At 39.4% G+C, this 18,977-nt stretch overlaps 1 protein-coding gene across 2 annotated transcripts in view; it reads left to right on the forward strand.

The window, feature by feature from the left end:
* inpp5a (inositol polyphosphate-5-phosphatase A) overlaps positions 1–18,977 on the forward strand; it is a 183,580-nt gene that overhangs the window by 152,362 nt on the left and 12,241 nt on the right. For both annotated transcript variants that reach the window (XM_087802985.1, XM_087802983.1), the window contains exons 13-14: positions 11,197–11,308; positions 16,381–16,449. In XM_087802985.1, the coding sequence (XP_087659111.1) occupies positions 11,197–11,308; positions 16,381–16,449 (181 nt within the window). The remainder of the gene's footprint in view (positions 1–11,196; positions 11,309–16,380; positions 16,450–18,977) is intronic.

Raw genomic sequence — 18,977 nt, forward strand, 5'->3', positions numbered from 1 at the left:
TCAGTCAACACTGCTGTCCTCGGTCTTCATCGTAACTTTAATGTCAACAACAACAGAATCCGATCTTCACTGCGACCCGCGGGTCCTCAGAGTTAGTTTGTTGACTGCAGCAGGAAGAAGTGTGTGTTTGTCAAGTCTAGACGTGGATGGAGCAGGATCGTGGCCTGAGAGGTCAGAGGTCAGAGACTCATGGTCAGTAACAACTGTTGTGTTGCAAAAACTTTCAAACGTCTCTGTGTTTCTGTCCAAAGAACTGCTGGTGGAGAGAATGTTGTATTTTTGTACTTTTACAACGATGATGATGTACAACTCAAATCTTTTCAAAACTAAATTCATTTATTTCCCAAATAAATAAATGTAACTCAGTTATTATCATGATGAATAAAACTTTCAAAGTTAATTAATTAAATCAACGTACAAGAGCAAGTAAAACGTATGTATGATGTAATTGTTTGTGTCTCCATGTGTATGTCATGTGTAAGTTGTATTTCTGTGTGTATGTTGTATTTCTGTGTGTAAGTTGTATTTCTGTGTGTAAGTTGTATTTCTGTGTGTATGTTGTATTTCTGTGTGTATGTTGTATTTCTGTGTGTCTCTCTGTGTGTATGTTGTATTTCTGTGTGTGTCTCACTGTGTTTAAGTTGTATTTCTGTGTGTCTCTCTGTGTGTATGTTGTATTTCTGTTTGTATGTTGTATTTCTGTGTGTCTCTCTGTGTGTATGTTGTATTTCTGTGTGTCTCTCTGTGTGTATGTTGTATTTCTGTGTGTCTCTCTGTGTTTATGTTGTATTTCTGTGTGTATCTCTGTGTGTATGTTGTATGTCTGTGTGTGTCTCTCTGTGTGTGTGTGTATTTCTGTGTGTATGTTGTATTTCTGTGTGTCTCTCTGTGTGTATGTTGTATTTCTGTGTGTCTCTCTGTGTTTATGTTGTATTTCTGTGTGTCTCTCTGTGTGTATGTTGTATGTCTGTGCGTGTCTCTCTGTGTGTGTGTTGTATTTCTGTGTGTATGTTGTATTTCTGTGTGTCTCTCTGTGTGTATGTTGTATTTCTGTGTGTATGTTGTATGTCTGTGTGTGTCTCTCTGTGTGTATGTTGTATTTCTGTGTGTGTCTCTCTGTGTTTATGTTGTATTTCTGTGTGTATGTTGTATTTCTGTGTGTGTCTCTCTGTGTTTATGTTGTATTTCTGTGTGTCTCTCTGTGTGTATGTTGTATTTCTGTGTGTCTCTCTGTGTGTATGTTGTATTTCTGTGTGTCTCTCTGTGTGTATGTTGTATGTCTGTGCGTGTCTCTCTGTGTGTATGTTGTATATCTGTGTGTCTCTCTGGGTTTTTGTTGTATTTCTGTGTGTCTCTCTGTGTGTATGTTGTATTTCTGTGTGTCTCTCTGTGTGTATGTTGTATATCTGTGTGTCTCTCTGGGTTTTTGTTGTATTTCTGTGTGTCTCTCTGTGTGTATGTTGTATTTCTGTGTGTCTCTCTGGGTTTTTGTTGTATTTCTGTGTGTCTCTCTGTGTGTATGTTGTATGTCTGTGCGTGTCTCTCTGTGTGTATGTTGTATTTCTGTGTGTATGTTGTATGTCTGTGTGTGTCTCTCTGTGTGTATGTTGTATTTCTGTGTGTATGTTGTATGTCTGTGTGTGTCTCTCTGTGTGTATGTTGTATTTCTGTGTGTATGTTGTATGTCTGTGCGTGTCTCTCTGTGTGTATGTTGTATTTCTGTGTGTATGTTGTATGTCTGTGCGTGTCTCTCTGTGTGTATGTTGTATGTCTGTGTGTCTCTCTGGGTTTTTGTTGTATTTCTGTGTGTCTCTCTGTGTGTATGTTGTATTTCTGTGTGTATGTTGTATGTCTGTGCGTGTCTCTCTGTGTGTATGTTGTATGTCTGTGTGTCTCTCTGGGTTTTTGTTGTATTTCTGTGTGTCTCTCTGTGTGTATGTTGTATTTCTGTGTGTATGTTGTATGTCTGTGTGTGTCTCTCTGTGTGTATGTTGTATTTCTGTGTGTATGTTGTATGTCTGTGCGTGTCTCTCTGTGTGTATGTTGTATGTCTGTGTGTCTCTCTGGGTTTTTGTTGTATTTCTGTGTGTCTCTCTGTGTGTATGTTGTATTTCTGTGTGTATGTTGTATGTCTGTGCGTGTCTCTTTGTGTGTCTCTCTGTGTGTATGTTGTATGTCTGTGTGTATGTTGTATGTCTGTGTCTGTGTCTCTCTGTGTGTATGTTGTATTTCTGTGTGTGTCTCTCTGTGTTTATGTTGTATGTCTGTGTGTATGTTGTATGTCTGTGTGTATGTTGTATGTCTGTGTCTGTGTCTCTCTGTGTGTATGTTGTATTTCTGTGTGTGTCTCTCTGTGTGTATGTTGTATGTCTGTGTGTATGTTGTATGTCTGTGTGTATGTTGTATGTCTGTGTCTGTGTCTCTCTGTGTGTATGTTGTATTTCTGTGTGTCTCTCTGTGTGTATGTTGTATTTCTGTGTGTCTCTCTGTGTGTATGTTGTATTTCTGTGTGTAAGTTGTATTTTCTTGTGTGTATGTTGTATTTCTGTGTTTCTCTCCGTGTGTATGTTGTATTTCTGTGTTTGTCTCTCTGTGTGTATGTTGTATTTCTATGTCTCTCTGTGTGTATGTTGTATTTGTGTGAGTATGTTATATAAATTATATAAAGAGCAAGGTCAAAAAAAATAATAATTTAAAACACATTTTAAATAACTGTATAGAACATTAATTTCATCTTCTTCAAAAGTCTTTTCTTGCAGCTTCATTGTCAGTTTTCAGTATATTAAACTACTTGCAACACTGTGAAGATTTATCTTTTTATTAATGAAATAACTAAAAAATGTAATTCATGAAGAAGTCAAAAACATATCTTTTATTTAAAGAGTTTTCCCCTCGTCGCGCTGGTTTGTGATCGACCTGCGACTCTCTCTGTGTGAGCAGTGGATGTGATCAGTTACTCTCCACCTCTGCTGCAGCTTGTAAGTGAGCAGTGAAGGAAGTGCCGTCAGTCTCTCCTGCACACAGAGTCGCTCCTTGTCCTCGGACCCTCCAGCAGGACCAGTGATGTCAGCCTCTGGTCGAGGACGCATCAGTCTAACGGCTCCACTGTGTGTCGCTGAAAGACGCTGCTTGTTCCGAGGGTCATGTGACCAACGCAGGAGATGCACTGAGCTCCATTTGTTGTTGTCGTGACATTGTTGTTCCATCATCATCATCATCTTCGTCATCATCATCATCAGCATCATCTGCAGAGATGATGAGCGGACGAGTGTGTTGATGATGATGATGATGATGATGATGGTGCTGTGAACACCATCTGTGTCCGGACCAGCTGTGAGCTACTGGTGGCATTTGAGTGTGTTTGTCCTGCTCTCTGCCAATGTTGTGTCTCACTCCACAAACACAACCGCTGATCTTTTCAATCCGTGTGTGTGTGTGTGTGTGTGTGTGTGTGTGTGTTGTGTTGTGCGAGGCCTCCCTTTGGTGACGGAGAAGTTGAGATAGATACTGAAACGTCAAAAGAGTGTGTGAGTCAATACTTCCTGTCGTTGTGTCCTCCAATATTTCCCCATCATTGTGTCTTATTTACTACTTCATTTTGTGTGTCTCTTGTGCTTGTGTCTTCATCTGTATGTGTTTGTTTTCTCGTTTTTTATTATGCACTGTAGTGTGTGTGTTTTTTTTCCTTTTTGTTTCGGTGGGGGGTGTTTGTGTCTTTCCATGTGTATGATGTATTTGTGTGTGTGTGTATTCTGTATTTGTGTGTGTGTCTCTCTGTGTGTATTCTGTATTTGTGTGTGTCTCTCCGTGTTAATGTTGTATTTGTGCGTCTCCCTGTGTTTATGTTTTATTTGTGCGTGTATCTCAGTGTGTATCTTGTATTTGTGTGTCTCTCTATGTGTATGTTGCATTTGTGTGTGTCTCTTCATGTGTATGTTGTATTTGTTTGTGTCTCCTTGTGTTTATGTTGTATTTGTGTTTGTATTTCTGTGTATGTTGTATTTGTGTGTCTCTATGTGTATTCCCATGTGTATGTTGTATTTGTATGTGTCTCTTAGTGTGTATGTTGTATTTGTATGTGTCTCTTAGTGTGTATGTTGTATTTGTGAGTGTCTCTCCTTGTGTATGCTGTATTTGTCTGTGTATTTGTGTGTGCATGTTGTATTTGTGTGTCTCTATGTGTATTCCCATGTGTATGTTGTATTTGTATGTGTCTCTTGGTGTGTATGTTGTATTTGTGTGTGTTTCTCCTTGTGTATGCTGTATTTCTGTGTGTTTTTGTGTGTATGTTGTATTTCTGTGTCTCTTTATGTGCATTACCATGTGTATGTTGTATTTGTATATGTCTCTTAGTGTGTATGTTGTATTTGTATATGTCTCATAGTGTGTATGTTGTATTTGTATATGTCTCTTAGTGTGTATGTTGTATTTGTGGGTGTCTCCCCCTATTTATGTTGCTATTGTGTGTGTCTCTCCGTGTGAATGTTGTATTTGTGGGTGTTGCTCCGTTTATGTTGTGTGTTTCTGTGTGTATCTCCATGTGAATGTAATATTTGTGTGTGTCTATCCTTGTGTGTGCTTTATTTGTGTGTGTATTTTGTATTTGTTTGTACCTCTTCATGTGTATGATGTATTTGTGTATCGTTTGTGTTTCTCAGTTCATATATCTGGTGTATCTTTACATGTTTACTATCTACACACGTATGTGTCATATGTGTGTGTGTATAGGCCACTCCTTGTGTGTGTAAGTGTATGTTGTCATCACAGATAAAGCAGCGCACAAAACAAGAAGGTTTTATTAGTGTAATGCTGAACTCTGCTTCGGGATCATTCGTGAAACAACGTGAGTTTGCTGGAGTTCACTTTGAGTTCAGGATGGAATTCAAGTTTGTCGACACTTTAGGGCTTAGTGTGTCTGTAGTTCAATTCCCAACAGCGCTGCTCATTAGCATCCTTGACCTCGGGTCGCCGCTAATCTTATCTTCCGCCAACCATCCATCATATCGCTGCTAACAAACACACACTCACGGTGTTGAAGTTCAAACCATCAAGTTCTTCTTCTTCTTCTTCTCACCTTGCGTCCACAACCGACGATCAAATAAACGCACAATAAACGCACGAACGTCCGACGCTCCCTCTGCCGGGCGCGGCGCGACTGACGCACCGCCGCCCTCGCCGGGTCACGCAAACAAGCTGTCGGCGCGGCCGTGAGTGATGCGTCGGCAGCCGAGTCAAACATTAAGCCGAGGGACGCGAGTGGACGAGCACTCGACGGCGACTCGAGGGTCTCGATATGTCAGCGCTTGTGCACACGTGTCATTGGAGACGTGCCGGGCAACACCAGAGGACGGACAAACAGTGACAGCCCTCGTGGCCAACAACAAGGTGACACACACCAGATTGATGGCTCCAAGATCCCGCATCAGAAGCTGCTTCTCCGTCTGCACACAACGTCGCACACCGGGATTGTGTGTCTTCGCATGGCACGTGTCGAGGCCCAGAATGAATCGAACTTTTAAAACAATCTTCTGATTCATTTGTGAAGATCTTGATGATAAAGTTACACACTTGTCAGAAGCTCCACATTTTACAGTAATCCAGGGACACAATTATAATTATAATTTTGTGTGTTATTGATTGTGTGATAAGTCTGCATGTTAACATACTACGTTGTGTATTTCTGTTTTTAAATGCGTTACATGCGTTTGTGTGTTTTATTTAGAGTCATTTTTATCTGCATGCTAGTCTTAGTTTTTTTTACACTTCTTTGTGTGTTTTATTGTGTGTTTTATAGTTAGAATATTAGGGTATTTGTGTATCCTTACTTTGTGTGCACTAACTGAATATATATAGTAATATATAGTAATATATAGTTATGTATATTTATATTTTTCATTGCATTTGTGTGTGTCTCTCCACATGTATGTTGTGTTTGTCTGTGTGTAGTAATTTTTTATCTGTATGAGAGTCTTAGTTTGCGTTTCTTTTTACACTTCTGTATGTGTATGTTTTATTGTGTGTTTTATAGTAAGAGTTTTTTATAAGCTTTTGTGTAGTTCCTTACTTTGTTTTCATCAACTTTCCTAGCAGTGGCTACAATAACATTAAGCCCCGCCCACTTAAGCCCCGCCCACAGAAAACACTTTGTATATCTTGAGCTTAAAACTTGCTTATCATAACCACACCCACTCTGCTGTGATTGGTGAAACATCAAGGTTTGTCACCGTGCGTCATCAATCCCAGAAGTCTTCACCTCCAAGGGACTCATTGTATAAACAAAGCGGGCTTGATTACAGCTGGCTGGATTGGGATCGAAGCCATTATTACGTCATAATGGACTCCGCTCTCGTAACCTCTCGTTCGCCCAGATTTCAGACGGTGGAGAACTTTATAAAGTTATTTTTTGTCATGAGTTGCACTTTAACGAAGCTAAAACAAAATATGATAAAAGGGCATGCTTGAAATAATTTTTTGGGGGAAAATATACTCCCAAAAATACAAATATAAAGAAAGACCTTAAATTGTAAACATGTTTTTTTTTTAATATATTTTGAAATTAATGCTAAAAAATAAATACTGTAATAAATAATATTGTTAGTAATAAGACGCTTGTCTAGTGTAACGGGTACTTTGACCTCTTAAGGCCTCATAAATACAGTCAATGGCCTCTTTTTATTAGAATTGATCGTATAAAATTGTTATTGAAAAAAGTACTGTTCAGGAACAGGTCTGGTTTTGAGTGTTAAAGTTGAAAAACAGTCTTTTTTTCACTTTTCATTTCCTTTAAACTCATGTTACTGTCAAAAAGCTCTCGTTTATGTTGAATAGTTGCAGATACTGAGCACATATCTCGACAAAAACACTCCTTGTGTAACCATTCGACAGCCATAAAACCTCACATAAACTCTGGCAAACCTGTATTATTATATCATAACAAGACTCAAGTACGCTCGAGTGTTTCCCGCTTTCAATCCTCATCATCATCTTAAAGAGTCACGACACCCGGCGTCGAGCGACACGCCGGCTCCTCCACAATGGAAACACAGTGTTGTTCTTATCAGCTCGTGTCATTAATGAGCGCAATTAGTCTTTCCGCCAGCAAAAGAGATCTTGATACGAGCTGACGTCTCCCCCCCCCCTCGGACGTGACCGCCTCGCCACCACATTCATCAGCGGCGAGTGTTTGCTGTCGCATTAGACTTATCAGTGGAGGGCGCGGCGGCGGCGGAAACAGGGGCCACAGAACGGGCCCTTCTAAACGCTCGCCCTCAAGAAAAGTTTGCTATCGGGCGGCAGTTCATTGTTTTGAAGGAGGCCCCGAGAGGAAAAAACCTCATCATCTCCTTTTTTTTTTTTTTAGCACCCAAATGACCCCCGGCTTGTTAGTCAATAAAGCTATAAGAGAGAGTTCCTCCCGATAGGAGGGCCGTCGAGTGTGTCGGGGCCCCGGGGTCCGTCCCCTCAGGAAGCGGCCGGGGGCATTCAGGGCCACCCTGAAGTGGAGCCGACCCCCTTTGAAGACTTTGCTCTTTTTTTTTTTTCCACCTTCTCTCCGTCTGATCCGTCTTTATCCCCTCTCCTCTGTGTATCTCTGTTTCACTCACCCTATTCTTGTGCCCTCTTTTATCCTCGGATCACTTCTTCAGCCCTTTGATTAGCATAGCAAAGCCGCCGTGCATTTCCCCCGCGGTTTAAGTGCTATTAATGCTAATTGGAGGCAGGGAACTTCTCTAAGTAGCTCCCGGCAGGTCTGTTTGTACACCTGGCGGGGGGGCTCGGGGGGGGTCCCCGGCCCTCACCCCGCGAACACACTCACGGACCTGCCGACGACGAGACACAAACACCCTTTTTTTTTCTTTTTTTTTTTTTATCTGCAGATTGTCGCCTGAACTTTCTGCCTTAAAGGTCACGGATGGATTTTCAGCTCCGCCGCCTCGTCCTCGGTCAGCCGAGTAGAACTGTAGCGCCGAGTGGAAAAAAAAGAAAAAAAAAAGGGTTGAAATCCCGACACTCAATCGATGTCAGCTGTGATATTTTCATCCGGTTGGTGTCGTCCTTGAGACCCAGAGGCTGCTGGTTTGATTCTATCACGCGGCTTCAAGCAGGTTAAATGGTCATAATAAGAAGTTTAGAAACCGTCTTGAGGTTTTGCTCTTTGTTCGTCTTAATACACTTTTTTGTAGATTTGTAGCCTTTGAGCAAAATTCATGTGGTTCCTTCCAAAGCATAATATTGGTCCGGAGAAGGTCAAATGCACAGCATTTTTAAGTTTGTAAAAAACATGTTTAATAACGTCTAACAAGCTTTTTTTGATGAGGTCTTGAGTCAGATCTCAAAACAGTCAAAACTCTGCAGCCAGAATTCTGAGCTGCTCTAGTAGGAGAACTCACATTACCCTGATCCTTAAAACAATGCATTGGCTGCCAGTTTCTTATTGAGCATCAATTTTGTGGTTCTTACTTTCAGATCTATTCATGGTCAGGCTTCTCCTTCCATCAGTGATCTGATCCAGCCTTACACCCCAGCTCGGGCTCTGAGGTCTGTGGATCAGAATCTACTGATGGTTCCTGAACACGCTTCAGGACCAGAGGAGAGAAATCCTTCCAGACTGTTGCTCCTAAGCTTTGGAACGATTTTCCTCTGTGTTTTGACTACTGACTCCTTTAGAGGAAACACAAGGGATACCTCAAACACATTTGTTTTCAGGCCTCCGGGTCACCTTGACCCAGAGACAATACAAACTAATTTATTTTCAGGCCTTATGCAAAACCAACTATCCTTAATGAACCTCCTGAATAAAACACATATTAAAAAAGTTTTCTGAGCGACTAATCTAATTTTGACCAAAACTAAAGTAGCAATCTAATGAAGTAAAAGGTTCAAAGTATTTTATTGTGATTCATTCGTTTTATTCATCCAATTGAAACAGGTTCTCTCGCAACAAACGAAAAAAAAGAAAGCGAACGATTGGGACGCGTCGTCCTGCGCATTAGTCGTCGTGAAGGATCAACTCTTAATTGTCTTCGGATGAATTTGTCAAAGAAACCGAAACCCGCCCGTAATGCCGGGGGGGGGGGGGGAGAACGTACGAGCGCCGCCGCCGCAAACAAACGGCCATTAAACGTTGTTCGGCGGCGGCACAAATGAAGCCATCAGAGCTGATTAATCGGAAGCGACGCCCGTGTTTATTTTATCATTAGGACTTCCTCAGCCACTTGGATGTTGTGCTACGGTTAGCACGCCTGGCACTGGAGGAGCAAATTGGAATCGGTATCGCCGTCCGTACGCCGGCGTCCTGATGAGCGCCGGCAAAACAAATTGGATCGCTGGCGTGTAAATCCGACGCAGTTTGATGAGCCGGTGGGGGGGCGGTGGTGGGGGGGGGGGCAAATTGAATTCTCAACAATGTAAATCTGTATCAGCTCGATGGCTCCTCGCCCGACTCCATCCCCGCCGCCGCTTAAATCTCACGTTTTTTGTTCCCTTCTGTTTCCAGATACCGTCTCTCTCGCCCGTCTAATCTGTTTTTGATGACCCGTGCGGGGATGTTAGCCATACATATGTGCGACTGAATCTCCCTCCGGTCCCCGCGCTCGCATCGCTCTCGTTCCCTCTCTTTTATTTATCCTCCTCCCTTTCCCCTCGCTCGCTCTCTCGCTCTCTCTCTCTCTCAGCCTCGCAACCTGTACAGTTGGCAGAGAAAGATCGCTTTGATTAAGCCATCCATGTGTGTTGATTCTGGAGATTACTCAGATGATTGGACACACAAATGGACCTCCTGTTTCCCGGGGAAAACATCTCGGAGAGATTCAGACGCTCCACGTCTTCGCTTCTGCTCCAGCTGTAGCAGGGTTGTTTTTTTTTTTTGTTTTTTTTTCAACTTTCGCGATCGAGAGATAATAGGACGTTCCTGAGCCGGAGCGCAGACTTCCATAATGCCATTGATCTGTTTATGGCAGGGATGGGAAATTACATTTCCTATTAGGGGACATCAAGCCATAAGAAAGAAGGGATGAAGAAAAAAAGAGCTTGAATATGATGGGAAAATACGGATTAGAAACAAGAAAGTAGAACAATTCAATTATGTTTATATTATATTAACTTATTTTAAGAGAGAAGAGATAGAAACAACATTTTTTTTTTAGGACTAAACCAGTAAAAATGGTTTGTATTCAAACTATCTACTATGTTTTTAGTTTTGCACTGACCTAATAAGGACCAGTCCAAGGGCCTCTGGTGGCCCCCAGTGCGGACTATTCCAAAAGCAGAAGCTCTACTCCAAGTCTCAGAAGAATGACAGACCTGGGTGTTGTATTTGACAAAAACATGTATCTTGTACAACACTGCAAAAAACTGACCAAAACTGTTTCCTTTCAACTGATCTCTAAATCTCTAAACTTAGGAAAATGTTGTGACAACACGATCTGGAGCTTGTAATCCATGTGTTTGTGTCTTCTTGTTTGGACTATTGTAACAGTTTGTTTTCATGTCTAAACAAGAAGGATCTGTCTCGTCTGCAGTTCATACAAAACTCGAGAATTCTGAGCCGCTCTAGTAGAAGAACTCACATTTCTCCGATCCTTAAAACTCTTCACTGGCTGCCAGTTTCTTTAAGGATCCATTTTAAAATTCTGGTTCTCGCTATCATAGCTATTCATGGTCAGACTCCTCCTTACATCAGTGATCTGATCCAGCCTTACACCCCAGCTCGGGCTCTGAGGTCTGTGGATCAGAATCTACTGATGGTTCCTGAACAAGCTTCAGGAGCAGAAGAAAAAAAAACCTTCCAGACTGTTGCTCCTAAGCTTTGGAACGATCTTCCTCTGTGTTTGATGATCTACTGACTCCTTCAAGAAACAACTTAAGACACTTTTATTCTGGGACTCCTGTGTTTGTCTTAAGTTGTCTTGACCTTGAGAGTTTTTAAATGTGTATGTATTTCTTGGTTTTTATCAAAGTAACAGAGATAAACTGAGGCGAAGAAGAGAGTGCAGACAGGGTGGAGATAACTGAGTTTAGCCGTCAGAGGAAAGAGTGAGGTTTGGTAGAAAACAATTGAGATCAGTCAGAGATGATGATAAAGAGGTCGTCAATAGGAGCGACTGGAAAGGACAGTAGAGACGGAGGTCATTGAGGATTTGACTCCAGGTTGTCGTGGCGACGCCCCTGATGACCGAGTCCGTCTTCTCTCCACAGTTATCCGTACAGCGAGGACAGCAACCAGGGGAAGGAGTACATGAACACCAGATGCCCGGCCTGGTGCGACCGGATCCTCATGTCTTCTTCTGCCCGAGAGCTGGTCTCCAAGGTGAGTCGTGGTCCCGACCCGAGGGGGAAATATTTCACCTTTTTTCTTTCTTCTTTTTTCAATCCAACACAGCATTATAGCCATTATGAAAAATGAGCACATGTAGTTTTGAGTTTCAGCTGTAAAGGATCAATATTTCGAGGATTTGGACAAAATATATATATTTTTAATTAATAAATATTAATATATTATAAAATAGATGTTGACTTTATTGTTATCATGACATATTTCATCCAAGTATTTGCAGAAAACGAATAATATAATGAGAACTAAACTCGTAAATATAAATACTTGTGATGATAGACTTATGGAATACAAAAAAAAGGTTTTCAAAAATATACTTAAATCATGTTTACCAAAGGAAGGTATGACTCTTCAAGCTATAAATCCTTTAAAAGTGCTTTTACTATTTTGCATTTTATTTGATGACATTTAAGTTCCTTTCATTCAGGTTTTTCTTTTGGTGTTTTCTTCATCCATTTATTTTTTTTAATTTGTTTTTCATTTTCTTACTTTACAGTAAAAGAAAACGGTTTGTTTTATTTCAAATATTTAGGATTTGTACCACTTGTTTTATTTAAACCAAGTTTAAATATTTAAATTTAACAGACATTTTTAATGTATAACAATGGTTAATCTAATGCTTTAACTGTGTCACACACCTGCAGGTTTAGATGTAGTAATTTGTGAAATATTTCATACAAAATTATTACATTTCTTGCTCAGAATAGTTTTTTCATAAACTTTGATCCAAACTGTAACTTCTTCTTTTCACACTAAACTTCCCAGGTGTATCAACAATTGAATATCATTGTAAACCTTAAGGTTTTCCTACATTTTTAAACCTTCACGAGTCGGTAACGAACTTGTGTTGTAACACAAACACCATCGACCGTTTGATCGCACACAAACGCGCACACAAACACGCACACAAACGTGCACACACTCTCGACAAAGCTCCAGGCAGGGGGCTCCTCAGGAAGTTTGACTTTCCTTTGTTCGGCACAAACGAGGAATTCCTTCCTGATCTTTGAAGCTTCCACAAAACAATAACTGCCATAAAACAGACTTGAGCTGGATTATGACACAGTGTTGCTTAAACTAAGAGAAGCCAGATTTTCATGTGTCTGCTCATGCATTTCAATAATAATTTAATAATAATAATTCAATTTAATTATCAGGCGCCTTTCAAAACACTAGGACACAATACACACAGATTTGAAAAGTTAAACAGTAAGCCAGCAGTTATAAAAGTTAAAACTACAAAACATAAAAACTACAACAGTTATAATAAATAAACATGTTTAAAAAGGTGTGTTTTTATCTGAGTATACTGACATTCATGACTATAATTAAACCAACCTTAGTTCTTTTTTTAAAAAAATGGATTTTAAACGTGCTATATGTGAGTCGTTTTATTCCATGACTAGTGTTTCGAGTTCTTGACGGCTAAAGAATACAATTATTATAATATAATGAAGTTTATTACATGGTAAGAATGTAAAATGAAGATGTTTCTTCAACTGAACTTTATTTATTTATGATGTTTTTCAGTCTTCTAAGTAAAATAAAAAAGCACATTTCGGCTCACTTTCTAACTCGATAAACACCCTTCAACGAACTTCAAACATGTTTTCGCACAATCCTGCTCTTGTTTTTCCCTCACCCCCTCTCAATAAACTCAGATTATACGTGCGTTTAGTTTATTTTTTTACTGTCATCTGTCGATTGTTCAGAAATTATTTTACAAAGAAGCCAAAGGGTCATTTTGGGGCAAATAAATGTGGGCCTTTATTTTATAGTCATTTGAATTTGTGCGAGTAAAATCCTCTCGGCTGCAACGATATTTGTAGTATTGTCCAGTACTTGACTCTGGTGTTGCAGTATTTACAGACCACATGATTCTTGACGAAGTCGTAACTGATTTAATTGGTTTTGAAACCAAAATATGTCCAAACATAGCTTTAAAAACTGCCAAAGTCCACTGTATCCTCTCATCCTCAGTCACCATGAAAAGGATTAAAGTAGAAAAGAAACATGATTTTATTTTTGGATTATTATTTATTTATTTTTAATTGTAACAAAGCTGTTGAATATTGCGATACATTCTATGGATATTTTCGAACACCCCTAGGATACGGGGGCAACGATACAATATATAGTGATACTGTAGTAACAAGTATATATGTGTAGTATTATCGAGTACTTGACTCTGGTGTTGCAGTATTTACAGACCACATGACTCTTGACGAAACTACTTTCATTTGTTTTGAAACCAAAATATGTCCAAAACCCCAGCTTTTAAAAGCTGCTAAAGTCGACTGTATCCTCTCGTCGCCAGTCATCGCCGTTATGGCGGGATTCAATTGTCCCCTTTAGCCGTGGAGGGCGTAACGACTGCTGCCATCTAGTGGCCAGAGGTTTAATTGCAACACAAAAGTGAACAAAGTTAGTTAATTGAACATGAACCAATAAAGTACTAGGATTAAAAAAAATAATTTGAAAGCAAAATAAAAATATACTGTATCGTGAAAAAATAAACATTGCGATTTATCGGTGTATCGATTCTCACACGACCCGACATGATATCATCAGCTGATCATTGTGTGGCCTGCGGTACTTCACACATGGTTAGTGTTGAATTATCGGCGACACACACACACACACACACACACACACACACTGAGCATGTGTTTGCTTAGCTAAAGCTAATTGCTTGAAGTGCAGACGACAGTTAGTGTGTTCCACAGATTGGCCGATGATTCACTGAAGCACGCGCTCGCCAGCACCCGTCGGCGTCACAGCTTGCGGAGCCGCGGCGCGTAAACAGCCCGGGCGTGTGGCGTCATCTATCATGGCACGCTCGGTTAACTCGCCATCATGTTATTTTCTGCTCGCCGAGCCCTAACACGCCAAAGGTTGCCCGCTGGCGGCGCCGGCTCCTGGAGTACCGGTAATGAATGTTTAGCCGAGCGAGCGCTTTCCCTTTCCCCGCCGCGGGGCCCCGGGGTAATTTGTTTATCTGTCTAAAGATTACGCGGCACGAAAAAAAAAAAAAAACCCAACAATTTTATGCCGCCTTTTGTAAATGATCAAGTGTGCGTTTGATGAATGTGTCTCGGGGTCTGGCGGGCGGACAAATAGAGAGGTGCCGGTGCATGGCCAGCTGGGAAAAAAAAAAGGTGGCGCCGGCGTCGCCCGCTGACCTCGGGAAATCGGCGCGAAGTTGATTTGGGTTTCGCTTCGTGGTTCATTCTCGAGCTCTTTGTCTCTTTTCGTCTGGTTTGAAATGGCTGGTTCTCCAGACCGGCTTTTTTTTTGGTGGCTCTTTAAAAAGTCTTCAGTTCAAGCGGCGTGATTTATCCGACACGTGCGCGAGCGGCCCGACGGCGCCACCCGTGTGCACACGGTGAAATTGAAACATGATTCCCTCAGATGGTTCACTTTTGGACGCCGGTTTTATCTGCCGCGCAGACAAACGTCCGCTTTTTATAAATGACTTCCTGCTTGAAACACAAACTGCGAGAAATGCTTCGATGAATCGACGAGAAAAAAGTTGAACGGAAAAAAGTTGTTTTATTTTTGGTTTTTCTGCGACAGTTACCAGCGTGTCCTTTACCCTGGGTAGCTGGGATAGCAGCCGGATCAATTTGTCAACTAATAATTTGCAACTTTTTGTTTTTGGATGGAATTTAAAAAATGTGTATTTAAGGAAAGACATGGGTTGATTTCCAAAGGCAGCTGAGGTTCAACTTGTTTCCCTTTCTGGGTCTGCCCCGGGGCCTCCTCCCAGTCACACCTCCTCTATTCCAGGAGATATCAAGATAAGGATGGAAGCTCCGCTTTGACTCTCTCGTGAATGACTCAGCTCAATTTGATGTTTTCAAATGTCGTAGGAAAATACTTTATTATGAGATTAAAGGGCACCTAATGTAAAAAAAAAAACCAACCCTCCTGACTTATTTACATGTTGTAAATGTTGAAGTCGTTCTCTTCAAAATGCAGTAGTTCATTCATCATGACGTTGATCCTTTTTGAAGTTATTACTTAATAAAGTTCTCGTCTGAAATCTCACCAAACGAGATCACGGTTTAAATGATACATTCTGACATCACTCTGGTGCAGGTGTCCTCCCCTAGAAGCCCTAAATCAGTAAAGTACCAACATGTTAATAAACAAAATAAATATTTATGTAAACATGGTCAGAGTTACTTCTGCCTTTAGGTGTTTTTCTAATTTGTATATTAAGCAGCAAACCTTGTTTTTATTTTTCATTTTTAATGTACAAAACGGGAGTTTTAGGGGTGAGTTTGAAATTTACGAGAGTCCTTGAATGCAACTCGTGTTTTTGTGACCAATCAGAGCAGAGTGGGCGTGGTTGCTTGGACGAGATTTAGGTCTCAGCGGAAATGGAGCATTTTAAGTGGGCGGGGCTTAAGCGTACTTTTTAATGTAAATATATTTATTAATTGAGAGTTTTGTGCAAAAAGAAACATACTGATGAGTATAATTGAGGTCCTAGAACAATTTAAGAGACACATTTGGTGCCCTTTTAAGTTGTAGGAAAATACTTTATTACGAAATTCAAAAAATAATCAAAGAATAATTCTAAAATATTTTTAGTTACCTTTTAAAGGAGGTGTTTGTGATGTATACTAATGTGTACTATGATGAAAACATAAACAAGAATAATCCAATTTCTATGTGATTTTCAAGAAAACTATACATGTGGGGAAATAAATGTCCTTCATCAAGATAAGACAAAAGTAAAAATGTCCCACAAAAAAAAGGTTTACCATGTTTTTTTTACTTAATTCATTTTTCTGTGATACAGTATAATATTTCGGTCAAATCATCGTTGGACAGACAAAAAATAAATGTGTTGATGTTTAAATGTGACTCCCGTCACACATGCCTGGACTGCAAAATTAATAATATATATATATAAAATATTCTAACCTTCAATGTGCAGCAGAAAAGTTTATTTTGATGATTTCTCTCTTTTCTTTTCTTTGTGAGACTTTGAAAGTTAATTCATTTTTGTTTGATGAACTTTTGTCTTTTCTCTGCAGCCTGAAAATGAAGACAAGTCTCTAGTCTATGATAACATTGGAGCCAACGTCTGCATGGGGGACCACAAGGTAACACCTCCCACCGTCATCTGTGTGTGTTTGTGTCGCTCTTTCTATGTGTGTGTAGCTGTAGATCTGAACAACACACTCTTGGCCTCGGATCTAAATATGAAGACGGTTCCTCGATATTTCTTTGCAACTTTAAGTCAAAAATCCTTCCAAAACATGTCAAAACATGGAGCCACGAGAGAGAAAACTGATGAGAAACACATCTGAAGATGAAGTTTGTTCGCTTAGAATCTGTTTCAAGTTTAAAATAGATCACTTGGATCACTTTAAAAAGTATTTTCTTACTTTTATTGATGGAATTGATGTAAAAGATTTGCTGTAACTCTCAAAGAGATAACTTCTTTTTTTTTGTGTTTCCTACTCAAGAAAGCAACTGTTAAACAGTAGAAAACCACATCCCAGCTGTTATTTATCATATTTACTACACACTTTTAAAGATTAAAACAAAAATAGTCGTCATAATCTGTTCCGTGGTAACTTTAAATCAAATTTCTTCACTTGGATTCTTTTCAAACGTATTTTTCGTTCCTTTATTGAAGGAATTGATGTAAAAGATTAACTGTAACTCTCAAAAAAAATACATTTTTTGTAGTATTTTTGTGTTTCCTACTCAGGAAAGCAACTGTTAAACGAGTGGAAACCACATCCCAGTTCTGATTCATCATATTTACTACACACTTTTAAATATCACAACCAAAATAGTCGTCATAATCTGTTCCGCGGCAACTTTAAATCAAATTTCTTCACTTGTATCCCATTAAAACGTATTTTTCTTTCCTTTATTGAAGGAATTGATGTAAACGATTTGCTGTCACTCAAAATAACATTTTGTTTGTTTTTTTTGTGTTTCCTACTCAAAAATGCAACTGTTAATCAGTAGAAACCACATCCCAGTTGTGATTTATCATATTTACTACACACTTTTATTCCTGCGATCCGCGGCTGCGCCAGGAAATGCGTCTGATTAAATATCGACTCTTAATTTCCCTCAAAAATGTAAATGTCGCCTCGTAAAGTTGTGAGTCTTTACGAGTGTGTGTGTGTGGGTGTGGGTGGGTGTGTGGGTGTGTGTGTGTGTGTGTGTGTGTGTGTGTGTGTGTGTGTGTGTGTGTGTGTGTGTGTGTGTGTGTGATCTGACCCCGGACACACAGAGCCACAGCTTCACCTCCGGTCGTCGGCACACAGTTGCTAAAATCACAGCCGCTGGGTTTTAAAAGTGTCCGACATAGTTAGCACTCGCTTCCCAAAACACACGGCGCTGCCTTGTGAGTTTAACCTGCGTGTCACCGGAGCCGTGATCCGAGCGAGGCCCGGTTCTTTGACCCGACCGGGGCCCCCGAGGTCAAGCGGAGACTCGTTCCTCAGACTTGTCTTTGTGGAATTTAAAAAACACTTTCTCGTACGTTGATGATTAAACGACATGTAATTATTGTTTATTATATAACAGACATGATGTTTGACAGCATGAATGAAGAGAAATGAATACTTTCTCTTATTTATACTGCAGGGAGAAAATATTATTATTTTATTTTTAATTTGATACTCTTTTCATAAAAATGTACACATGTGGATTAATATTATACGTTTTTCATTTTAGACTTAATTTAGGTGAAATATACAGATTATACAAGTGGATATTTTCACTTTTATTTACAGTAAATTCTCGATTTATTTATTTTCCTTGTTTATGAATTTGAGCTCCTCTATACGACGAAGTATGAGGGCCACTCAAAAACCGAAAATCATTTTACTACGAGATTAAAATTGTAGGAAAATACTTTATTACGAGATTAAAGTCATGGGAAAATACTTTATTACGAGATTAAAGTAGTAGGAAATTAATTTATTATGAGATCAAAGTCGTTGGAAAATACTTTATTATAAGATTAAAGTTGTAGAAAAATACTTTACGACGGGATTAAAGTCGTAGGGAGAATACTTTTTTACGAGATTGAAGTCATAGGAATATACTTTATTACAAGATTAAAGTTGTAGAAAAGTACTTTATTATGAGATTAAAGTCGTTGGAAAATACTTTATTACAAGATTGAAGTCATAGGAATATACTTTATTACAAGATTAAAGTTGTAGAAAAGTACTTTATTATGAGATTAAAGTCGTAGGAAAATACTTTATTACGAGATTAAAGTTGTAGGAAAATACTTTTTACGAGATCAAAGTCGTAGGAAAATACTTTATTAAGAGATTAAAGTTGTAGGAAAATACTTTATTACGAGATCAAAGTCGTAGGAAAATACTTTATTATGAGATTAAAATCATAGAAAAAACTATATTACGAGATTAAAGTCGTAGGAAAATACTTTACAATGAGATTTAAATCGTAGGACAAATACTTTATTACGATATTAAAGTTGCAAGAAAATATTTTTTTACAAGATTAAAGTCGTAGGAAACTTTTTATTATAGGATTAAAGTCGTAAGAAAATACTTTATTACGAAATTAAAGTCATAGGAAAATACCTTATGACGAGTTTTAAGTAAAAGAAAAAATACTTTATTTCGAGATT

The sequence above is a fragment of the Callionymus lyra genome, chromosome 11 (assembly GCF_982586985.1).
Source record: "Callionymus lyra chromosome 11, fCalLyr1.hap1.1, whole genome shotgun sequence".
NCBI lineage: Eukaryota > Metazoa > Chordata > Actinopteri > Syngnathiformes > Callionymidae > Callionymus > Callionymus lyra.